This window comes from Poecilia reticulata, linkage group LG3, assembly GCF_000633615.1.
Source record: "Poecilia reticulata strain Guanapo linkage group LG3, Guppy_female_1.0+MT, whole genome shotgun sequence".
NCBI classification, from domain to species: Eukaryota; Metazoa; Chordata; class Actinopteri; order Cyprinodontiformes; family Poeciliidae; genus Poecilia; species Poecilia reticulata.
In genome coordinates, this window is record NC_024333.1 from 18,649,561 (window position 1) to 18,661,617 (window position 12,057).

At 37.1% G+C, this 12,057-nt stretch overlaps 1 protein-coding gene across 1 annotated transcript in view; it reads left to right on the top strand.

Annotated features, from left to right (window-relative positions):
• cpne7 (copine VII) overlaps positions 1-11,592 on the top strand; it is a 44,639-nt gene extending 33,047 nt beyond the window's left edge. Inside the window, exons 12-16 of the mRNA XM_008405328.2 lie at positions 949-1,003; positions 3,500-3,551; positions 4,457-4,590; positions 5,603-5,839; positions 9,981-11,592. Coding sequence (XP_008403550.1) covers positions 949-1,003; positions 3,500-3,551; positions 4,457-4,590; positions 5,603-5,839; positions 9,981-10,133 — 631 coding nt within the window. The 3' untranslated portion in view covers positions 10,134-11,592. The remainder of the gene's footprint in view (positions 1-948; positions 1,004-3,499; positions 3,552-4,456; positions 4,591-5,602; positions 5,840-9,980) is intronic.
• Positions 11,593-12,057: the final 465 nt, after the last annotated feature.

The following is a 12,057-nucleotide window of genomic DNA, read 5'->3' on the forward strand; positions in this document are numbered from 1 at the left end:
TGTCAATTGAATGCTCATTGATGTCACCTGTCTCCGTGCTGCCAGTTTTCCTCGTGCTGTTTCCCCGTTGTTCCTTGTTGTTGATCCTTGTCATTAAATTCATCATTTTCCATCACAACCTGGGCCTAAGCGTCATCTCACTCACCGTAAACCACCGCCTCATGACAAAAACAAGTGTTCAGAAGAAAGCCAGAAAATTATTTTTAAAAACATATAAAACTATTTGCTTTAATTGTTTAGAAGGGAAGTAAGTTTTTTGTGCTAAATTCTATAATTTAAATGGTGTCATAATAACAAGGATGAGTAATATTTGAATGTTGCTCTGTGTTATCAAACCGTCATGTGGGTGACTTTTGAGAGAGTTTAAATACATGTTGTCAACAGATTGGAGAGAACTGTGTCAATAGTTGCTTGTTATTCTCCCTCTACGTGCAGTGTATGTGGAAGTGGTTCTTTTATTCTGGTACTTTATCAGAAAGCAGTAAACAGACAATGGACATATTTTAATCTTCAAATTTAAGCCACGTAATTCAGTAAACTGGAAATATATTTGCTATCTTGCAACGAGGGAGTCAGCCCAGACACTGAATTTGTATTGTTATTTATTCACAATTGTGTTGCCTGGCCTTTGACTGGGGTGCTCCCTCCAGCACAGCAGTCTCTCGCAGTTATATCAACTCATGCAAATGGTACAATGGAAATATGAAGAGATGAAAGAGCGAGAGAAGCTCTTTGAACAGGTGCAAACGCTGGCTGCCGGGACCGCGGGACTGATTCCAAGCTGTTATTCAGGCTTTTATCGTGTTATGAAATGCAAACAAGCGTGGGGTGTGTCCTTGGAAATGTGAACAGATGGACACAATATTTTTTCACTGATTTTTGTCAAAACTGCAAAGTAATTCTAACTTGAGCTCTAATTAATTAAAGATTTTTGCTTTTTGTGTTTAGTGACAAGCGGTTTTCAGCTTTGGGTTTTGGTGCCAGAATTCCTCCAAATTACGAGGTGAGTAAGCCTGGTCGTAAATTAGGTGGGGGTTTTTTAACCATCTATTCTAGCCGTACCTCCCTCAACATGAATGGTGCATAATGTATGACTGTTTGGTTCTCACTTTGAGGTTTTGGTAATTTCCTTCACCCTGAGACTGAATGTTCACCTAGGTGATTTCCATGACCTACTTTGCGAAACACCTTGTCATTCCGTCAAACTTTCACATTTAAAACTAATTATCGAGTGTGGTTTTATTCATGAGACCCTTGTCTTAAAATATCAAGCCGTCCTGAGAAAATATCCTGTTCGTCAAGAACTGAAGTCGTAGCTTGTTGACGCAAAATTTACATGAGAATTCACAAGTGTGAGAGCGTATGTTTAAGAAAATTGCCCTTTAAGAACTGAAAGCTGTTTGCTACTCCAGTTAGCACCCCGAGGGAGAAAGCTAAACTGTGAGGAATAACTGTGCATGAGTGTACACACACACACACATTCACTTACAGATTAAACACTCCTCAGATAACATATCAAACAAGACCGGCCTATGTTTAATGTAATATTGTAATCTGGTGTGTTGCACTAATAATTATCATTTCAATCGTGCAGAATTTGCGGGAGAGCAAATGCATACCGAGTTTCTGAATTTACCATGACAGTCTTCGCCTTTTCGGCGTCAAATTTGTCAGACCGTGTGTGCTGTTAACACATTGAGGTTGCTGTTACCGTTGAATGTTAATTAAGTCATTATACTAATCATGAACTGCTCTCTGAACTTGGAAGCTAGGAGCTCTCTTGCATTAGGTGTGCAAGTTTGATGGATATGGGCTCAAGCGGCTCTGACGTTCGTAATTATGGTTCACGTGTGCCGCAGCCACATGTGCTGGAAGACAGCTCTGAGGGGAGAGTCTGTTCCACAACATTAGGACCAGCAGATTATGTTTCTTACGGATATACCAGAGGCAGAAGAGGAGTTGCGTTCCTTTTTTCAAACCTGTAAACCAGAGTTTATCTCTCACTGTTGGAGAAACCTTTCTAATGGTCGTCACTGATTGTAGTCTTAAAACATCACCCTGAGCAATACCAATGTTCTGACTGTGATGCAGATACTTTTATGTATTTCCGTGCTCCTCTAAAGAGTCCTACAGTTCACAGTGTTTTTGTCAGAATCTTCTACTCTGGAAAAGTGACCTCTGCAGCCTTTGTGTAAAGTTACTGTCAAGTAAGGCTGTTTTTTTTTTTCCTTTAGGGATCCTAGCAGACCTCAACCCAACACTTATGACTGCGTTTTATTAAAAAAATAACATATATATTGTCTGGTGCATTTCACTGCTTTATGTGTCACGCTGATTACCAGCAGGTAGTACTGAATGCACATTAGTGATTTTAAAATTTTTATGACTGCTGTTAGATCCATCTGCTGATTGCAAACTGTTGTGTATGTACTTATGTAAATCATTCAGTGACTATGGCAACACGAACACGGCAGGTGTTTTATGTGCCCTGGTTGAAGTAGGAATACAAGCAGTTAAAACGGTGCTGTGATGTGACTGTACTTTTCTTTGAGTGTTTTTCTTCTTTTTTTTTGCGTATGGTGTATTTAAGGGACCAGAAAAGAACTACACAAAATGAGAGAGTTTTGTGTAGTCTTAATCATCTTTATTTGATTAAGAGGACAATATATCTATATAAAGCAAGGACAAGAGTGATTGCACTGCTAGTCGCTGTGTTTCCTGCTTTCATCTAAGAAGGTCAGATGCAAAATATGCTGTTAAGACAGATAAAAACTAAACCTGCTTCCTTCACATAAGCCAAGTTGTCGTTCATGTTAAATTTCTTCACAGTTATTTCTTGTCTAATGTCCTTTTTAAAAGCCTTTAAATAGGAGCCAGCTGGACAGGAACCAATTGTCAGTGGTCTGGCAGACAGTCAGGGCTTCCAGAAAAGACTGTTTCTAGTCAGTGGAAAGCGACACAGTGGGGGGTTGCCAGTTAAAACACTAAGTGATAAACAGAATCCAAATGAAATTTGGATGACAAGAATAGACCAAATTGAAAGAAAAACCCGCTAAGATTCCTTCGCTTTAATCATATCCAATAAACGAAGCTCAAATCTGACAAACTAGGAGTTTACACATCCTAAACTTTTTAAGACACCAACCACAAACATGTTTCAAATCCTTTGTGTTTCTCTTAACCGATTGAACACACATACCAAATCAATAATACTGAAATAAGAGAAGAGACTTTTTCTTATGCTTTGATTTGTACGGATGAAATTTGCCCTTTTAATTCATTGTCAACTAAATTAATATAAGTTGAAAGATATCTGAACAAAGCACATGCAGTAAAAGACTGACTTTTACTCTTTTTCCCCCAGCAAGCCATTCCTATATAAATGAATGATGATGTTATTGCAATAAGAAAGCTTTTAAAATAGGAAATACGGTACATTCAATTTACTTGCTTAATTTTTGTACAGTTTAGGATTGATCATTTCTTTCTCTGTTCGCAGGTATCCCATGATTTTGCCATAAATTTCAACCCAGAGGATGATGAATGTGAAGGTAAGGAGTTCTCCACATGCCGATCCCAGAGAACAGGATGCTTTTTCAGGTGCAAGCAAACATCCGTAATTACAAAGTAGTTAGTTGAGAGATCTCCCATCTGATTTATTAGGTAAATGAGTAGTCCTCTTTCCAGATTTGTATGATTTAGCAAACATTTTATAATCAAAAATCATTAGGCTCAGCAATATTCATGTTCATCGAACTTTTTCACGTTTTGTCACATTGCAGTCCTAAACCTTTGAGTATTTCACTGGGATTTTATGTGATATATTAATGTAAATTAGCACATAATTGCGAAGTGGGGGGTAAATAATACATCTATTGTTTTTTTAAGCAGCAATCAGAGGAGTGTGGTATATACAGTCATATTTCCCTTTTATACTGGATAAAACTCAGTGCAACAAATAGCCCTTAAAAACATTTAATTGGTATGGAGACTACACCTGATTATATTTTAATCTCAGTTCTTCTGTGACAACCTCATTTTTCACAGAAGACTTGCATTTAATTTCACTGAGGTTGATCTTTATTATTATTATTATTATTATTATTATTATTATTATTATTATAAACAAATTTATTAGGCTTTAAATCAATGAAGCTGGTAAATACATGCCCCAAAATATTTAATGCTGTAATCCATTGAAAGGGGCTTCACTCAGTGGTTAACCTTCTCCCCAACCACCAGTTTTTATCCACTACTTATCTTGGTCTAAAACATAAAATCCTACTGAATTGCATTAAAGTCAATTATAAAAACATGGCAAAACAAGACAAAATTTAAGGTATTTAAATACTATTAAAGGGCACTGAAATTATATGAACTGAGCAACATATGCTGTATAAGTGCAAGTTGATATGTTACTTTTTCTTTTCTTTTGGTCTCTCCTCTGTTTGTTTAGAGATCCAGGGAGTCGTCGAGGCATACCAGAACTGCCTTCCTAAGATCCAATTATATGGGCCAACCAACGTTGCTCCAATTATCAACAGGATAGCCAAGGTGGCAGCAGGCGATGGCAACATTAAAGATGCTTCAGTGAGTAGCTCTGTGATATACATGGATTTAGCGGGTTTTGTTTTTATTCCTCTCACCGAGATTCAAAGATCAGCAGCTTCTGGTTCTCAGTGTTGCTGTCGCACTTCTAAATGGCAATAAACGAAAGATTTTATTATGAATGTGTGAATGTGCTATTATAATTCAGATTTTTCTGTGTTAGATTAGTAGTTTATGAAGTGCACCTCACTGATGCTACTAAGAGAGTTGTTTGAGTATTTATTTAGAGATACTTTACATCTTCTGTAATTTTTATTCAAAACAGATAAACTCATTTGGGATGCCAAAGAGCAAAGTCTTACTCTACTTTTTAATTTGTAATGCTACGCAAAAMTATTTGCAGCTTGAAATTGATTTCACACAAACTTGATCTGCGATAAGTGCGTCAGCAAAGTTTCTTTTTCAAGTAAGGCAGCAAAGTGGATCAAAAGTAAGTCCCAAAATATAAACCCAAAAATTTTAATCCTGACATAACAAGGTAGGATTAAGTATCACTTTATATAGGGCTATGTCTTTAAGGTTAATATCCAAAGAAAAATACATAACTGCTTGGAGTTTAATCTATGTTATTGCAGTTAAATTGATTATTTGCTAAAGCAGCAGAGTCGGATACAACTTTTTAAATATAACCGTGTTGTTGTGATGGGGAAAAATAAATCACAAATTTTCCATTATCTAGATATCTTACTCATCTGGGGTATATTTTTCTGAAGAACCAAAAGCAGAGAGACAGAAAATGTCAATTTGAACTATTCAGGAAAAGAGCTTATAACCATTTGTTTTAGTTAATATGTTTTTATGTACTGTTTAATAGTAGAGTGCTTTGTAGTTCAGGGCCACGTTTGGCTGTGGCTGTGTCAAGTCCGTATAATCCCTCAAGAAAACTTGAAAGTCCTCCCTCACATGCCGGGAGGTGTCCTTGTACAAGAACAAATGGTGGTATTATCAATGGGGCTCTTTTGACATGAAGTAATGTTCTCCCAATTTCTTGCAGAGATACCACATCCTGCTCATCCTCACAGATGGCGTGGTCACAGACATGGCGGACACACGTGAAGCCATTGTCCGAGCGTCCTACCAGCCTCTCTCCATCATCATTGTTGGAGTGGGCAATGCAGATTTCACAGATATGCAGATCCTGGATGGAGACGATGGCGTCCTGCGGTCACCAAAGGGCGAGCCTGTCCTCAGGGACATTGTGCAATTCGTCCCTTTCCGAGACTTCAAAACGGTCAGTGTGTCTCTCCATCTGTCGTTTGTTTTTGTCTTTATTTGTTTGCTTTCAAACTGTTCGACATCTGACTGTTGAGCCACAAAGGATTTTGCACATCTGAACTTCTTTTTCTTTTCCCGTGTGATGTCATAAAAACTTTGTAACTTTAAAAGAGTAAACAGGAAGCCAAGCTTCACAACACAACAAACGCAATCTGCTTTGTGGATTACAACTTTTGAGCAAAGGAGTTTTGCCACATGAACTTGATGGTTGTGTGCAGTATCTTAGCTGTTCTTAGGACTTCAGTGGTCTTGATCGAGATTGTTTTGGGGATCTGCTGCAGCCACTTCTTCCGTTTGGGGGCCACAGAGCACCAATGGTTCCACTGAAGCTTCGGCTCTCCAAACCTTCTCTCTTTACACTTTTACCCCTCTCTATTTCTCAATTATCTCATGTTAATTCTTCTTCTTAATTTTGCTATTCTTTGGGATCACTTTGCCTATCACTGCTAATCTTTTTTCTGCAACTCCAATATCTGGTTGGTTAGCCATCACCTATGGATCTAGAAGTCCTGCAATGTCTTGTGCATTTTGTTCGCATTTAATTGTTTGGACAGATAAGTGTGGTGCCTTGAGACATCTGGGAATTGAACTCAAGGACCTCCAGATCTCTGAAGGACTATCAGTTCCTTCCTTCACTCTTAGCTGATTCATTTCCACAGTGAGGAAATGACACAGTAGCTGCGTGCGTGCGTGCGTGCGTGCGTGCGTGCGTGCGTGCGTGCGTGCGTGTGTGCCTTCAATTAATTACAAAAAGATATTACTCAAACTACTGCGGGAAAACAAAGCTTTGTGTCTTTATAAATAATATATTAAAAGCAATCTTAAAGGAATATTTAACTTTTTTTGAATTGGGGTTCTGGTAGAAATTTATTGGATATATTCTCCAGGTCAACTGTAGATACTTACCTAAGTATGTGTAAATCCATCTATGCTCATGTTTGCTTCCCTCTCTGGAAGTGCTTCTTACTATTTGCCTTGTTGCTCATGCAATATTGTGATAATGTCCCCTGACAAAGGCTTAAGAGTCCTCTGTGTATGACTGATATAATGTGACAACAGGAACCTGGAAATTTTGGCCCTGAATTTAAATGACTTGCACTGTTGAGATTATTGATTATAGGATTTTTTATGGGAGATTATTGTTTATGCATTCTCATGGTAGAGAATGCAAGTGGAAAATTTGTTTGTGAGCCTTTTGCTTTTATATTATGAAGTCTTCTAATTTACATAATGTTGCAGCTTTTCCTTATATTACCTTGTTTTTCTGCTACATTTTGATGTTTGCTTCATCTTTTTAAAATAAGCTGCCATGGAGCCACTTTAGCTTTTAAGATTTTTCTCCATTGCTGGTTCTTAGTGCTCATTAGAATATTACACCTTTATGTTTACGGCCATGAAGGTATCTCTCCAGGAAGAGTGCATAGAAAATGCTCTAAAGCTAATTTCTTTACTTTGTGTCACCATGTCGTTCAGTTGGATAGCAGAGATAGGACACAAAAAAGATAATTTAGTTTGCAAACTAAATTTATTTACCATCTAAAATCATTAAGAAGTCTAAGGTGTGCTAAAAAAGCAGCATCATTATAGTAATGAATTGATTGATGCACATGTATGTGGAAAAGGGATGAAGATCCATGCTGTTTGTGCCATGTTGGAGAAGGAAAGCTGCCCAGACAGACACAGAGAGGCCTGAAAGAGCTCGCTGCTGTAACCTGAAACACACCCGACTGAGGTGCAGCAGGATTGCTAATGATTGACCCAGGCTGTTGCCAAGGGAAAATATGGGTGAAATGGAGCCTGGATATTGAGCAATTACATGTGACTGTCTAGACATTTTAATCCTGCCAATATACCTTTTCTCCCTCAATATTTACTAAACTACTGAGCTACTGTTCTTATTCTTTACATTATCTGTTTGTAAGGCATTCTCCGGTTTTATCTTGTCAGACTTCCCGGTCTTAATTAAAGAATGGCGACACAGGCAATCAAAGCTAAAATAAATCTTATCAGTAGGATAGTTGAATTCACATGTACCTATTTGAACATCTGCTTTTTAAATTAGCATAGTCCTACTCACAAATCTTTCTGTTACCAAAGAAATTGAAGTTACTATATTGTACAGTTAAGCTCAACATTAATCATACTCCTAGCGGATTTATTTACATTTTTAAAAAAAAGTTTTAAAAAGTTTTTCTTAAACTAAGAAGTATGTTTGTGACAATTTAACACAACTTTTACCTCTCAAAAAACTGACAAAATAGTGTAAGATGAGTATGAATTTTGAAAAAGAAAATTCGGTAACACTTTATTTGAAGAGGGGTGAATAAGACTGTCATGACACTTTCATAAACATGACATAACACCTGTCATGAACATGAATAAACCTTCATGAATATTTATGACTGTTGTCATAAAGCGTCATTCGGTAAATTATGACACTTTTAATACAAAGTTGACATTATTCAAAATGTCTTTGTTATGACAAATTGACATTAACCAAGAAATCATTACTGTTTAAACTTTACCTTTAATACCATAAAGTTACCTAATTTTTAAAGTGCAATCAGTATTACTTTTATAACAAATTTATATCAGTAATGATTTCTAGACATTTTGAATAATGTCAACTTTGTATTAAAAGTGTCATAATTTACCGAATGACGCTTTATGACAACAGTCTTATTCACCCCCTTCAAATAAAGTGTTACCGAAAATTATTATTTTGATTTTTTTTTTAGAAAATGCCATATATAAAATTATTTACAGCCTTCTCAAAAATCAGTGTGATTTTTTTATTTTTTTGGCATGTATATATTGATGTGAACTTTGCATGCTTCCACTGGTATTTTGATCATCTTTGGTAATGAGTGCCAAGCATTTCACTTTGGAAAACTTCCTAGTCATTAGCCTCTTAATTACCTCCCTGTGTAGTCTTTATTGGATTCAAGCTGGGCATCTAACTGGCCCCTCCAAAATGTTAATATTACTTGTTTAACCTGTTGCCAATATTAAAAAATTAAACATGTTTAAATCTACAAGGTAGAAATACTTTTAGGCTTAGCTGTAATTGAGAGTATTTTCGTTCTCAGGACATGAATATAATTACTAAAATGTTTTAGCTGTACCTTTTCACAGTGAACTTTTTTCTCACTCTTACCTAATGCATGAAAAATATACTTCACAGTTAAACTGCAGAAAGAAAAGCCGTGACTGTGACACCGTGCATGCTCTAACAGCATCTGATCTGCTGACATGCTCTCTCAATTAAAATCTTTTTACTTCACGCATGCATATTACTATCAGCTGCTGTGAAGCCACTCAACCACTCTCCATATTTCTACCTCCATTGTACCATTTTCTGTCCTGTTGATGAAACAGTTGCTGTTATATACTCTGGCAGTAACTTTTTAGCACTCTCCTACTTGGGAATAATTTTTTTTTTTTAACTAAAGTTTTTTTTAAGCCATAATTCCACAAACCCTAATTACCACAAAATACAACGAAGCTGTCTGCCAAATTTAGAAGAGCACAGCTACAAAACTTGAATATGGATAGTGTCATATCCATATTGACACTATGTAAGCATGAAGTATTATTTTCATGCCTACAAAATTAAGTTTTGTAAGTATGAAGCTAGCGCCGGCCCAGTTTATTTCAAGACAAATGCTGTTGTGTTTCACGGTTAAGTTTGCTGTTTACATGAACAACCTTCCACAATGTTGAAAAATGCATGCAAAATGAAACCTACTTTGCACACAAAATCAAGAGACCTTAACCCAATTATTACAGAATGATATTGATGTAATAAAGGAAATATAGATATTTAACTCCAACAAAATAATGGACTGCAAACACTTAATGTGATTTTAGCTTTTGGGATCAATGCATGAGAAGCTTATTCTGGAGTACTGCCCACAGCAGTTTCGACGATGTCAAACCCTGACTTATCTTTTGTAATTAGCTGGAAGCAGAGAAATAGCTCTGCTTCCAGCCGCTGCCCACATACCCCAGAGCTTTACTTGAAATACTTTAAAAATAGATTAAGCAATTCTTCACAGCTTTTGACACCTCCACCTGTTCTCTACTCTCTGTTACAGGCTTCTCCTGCAGCTTTGGCCAAGTGCGTTCTTGCAGAAGTACCTGGTCAAGTGGTTGAGTATTTCAGCCATAAGGCCATTTCACCCATGAGCCCAATGAGGGAGTTACTGACTCCTATCCTCAGCCCAGTGGCCACCACCCCGACAGAATAACTGGCTGCTCCGTACCTGCAACCCAACTTGGAGAGCAGCACCAGTCTGGCACACGAAGAGGGGAAGAAGATGCATGTCTCTAGCTGAGAACTGAAGAGGAAATCCTTCTTAATGTGTTGTTACTTATTTATTTTAAACAAAATGTTTACACAAAGACTGAAATACAAGAGATTGTGAGTTATATTTCCGTGCTCTGTGTGGGTTGGACAGTCTCCCTGGCTGTGCGAACTGACCATCCAGCTTTTTTTAGCAACACAAAACCTGAGGGGTAAAGTTTTCTCATCATAATGTTTATGCATGCAGGCCAAGACCGTGACGATGATTAGTGATCAGACAGACTTTTTTTTTTTTCCTTTTTGTCCTCGCACCAATTTCTCACCAGGTTTCTCTCCCTTTCCACACTTGTTTGAATTAGTTCTAATGCAATCAGACAATATTTAATCAAGATAAAAAAGAATTGTAAGAAGTGCTCCAGTTTATTGCGGGACTCATAATGTGTCTGTATGTTTAAGGGTGGGTCTGGCAGCAAAATTGGCCTTATTTTTTAATTCCAACATTTCTAACTGCTCATAGATCATAATTTCAATTTCCACCACTGGAACGAACGTCAATATGCACTGTAAATGTCTCATTTTTCTATTTAAGTGTACTTCTTGATGTAATATATCGATAAAAGCTCTGTTTGAATGTGCACCAGCCACTGACAACAAATCAGAACCTGCTTTACGACACATGCGTCTGACACAACTGAAAAGACGAACATTGCTGATTAATTCAGTGTCTATTTATATTGCACCAAATCCTGACAGAGGTAATCTCTGAACACCAGACAGAAAAGCAAACAAGATAAATTCCTGTTCAGTTGCATAAAGTTCATAGAACTTTTTGAATCAGGCTATTTGTAAATAATATGGAACCAACAACCAGCTACTTTTTATGTTTGTAGATTATAAGTGTCATCTTATGAAACTATATAACTTTACAAATCTGCAGCATGTACTATAGCTTTGGCTCTTTATGTGAGTTTTTCCCTTTAAGATTGTGAGCTGAAAGATAAACATAAAAAAATACAACCAAGATTGATTTTTTTTGTGTGCTTTTTTGCAATAGTGAATCAGTTTTTGGTTTGTTGTGAAGTGGCTACAGTAAGCAGTTAAAATCACGCTCCATGGCAGGTTATCTCTGAACCATTGTATTGTCGTCATCCCTTAGCGAGCCACCGTACAGGTAGTAACCCTTTATGTATCAGCTGTGTGTTTTGTTTTGCAGAGACACTCGATTTACCTTTTTCGCTGCTTTTATATGCAACGTAATTCTACAAGATGTTTAATAAAACATTCAAGTTGTGAGAAGTTTGAATCAAAAGCAAAGCACAAAAGCCAATCCTCAGCTAATGCTGTAACATGTTAATATTGAGTTCATTTACATCAGAATAATAAATTCCTGAAAATTAATGTTACCAATTTCCTTTTAGTGTTTCTTGCCATAAAACGAGTGCTTCCCAAGAGCAATTTGCTCTCTTAATCCATTAATTCAATTTCCAATTAACTCTGACCCGAAGCGAGAAATAGACAACCTTGATTGTTTTATTCTGTTGAGCTCATCATTTGAAAAAAAAAAAAAAGATTTAACCTTCAGCTGTACTTATTCAGTAAGGGCTGAGTGACATAATATAATGTTCAGGGTCACAAGAGAAATTGTGACTTTCAAAAGACATTAAAGCTACAGCTAATACACAGAGTCTATGAAAAAAAAGAACTCTTAAGCCGTTTTCGCACTGCAAGGAACGGAACGGCACGGAACGGGTTCATAGTAGGGCCGACCGTGTTTGCATTATCACTTCCGACCCGGTTCCACCCGGCCCCTTGAGCTGTGGTTCCAATCGGGCCGGCCAAGCGGGGCTGCTTAGAATCAGCAGCTGATT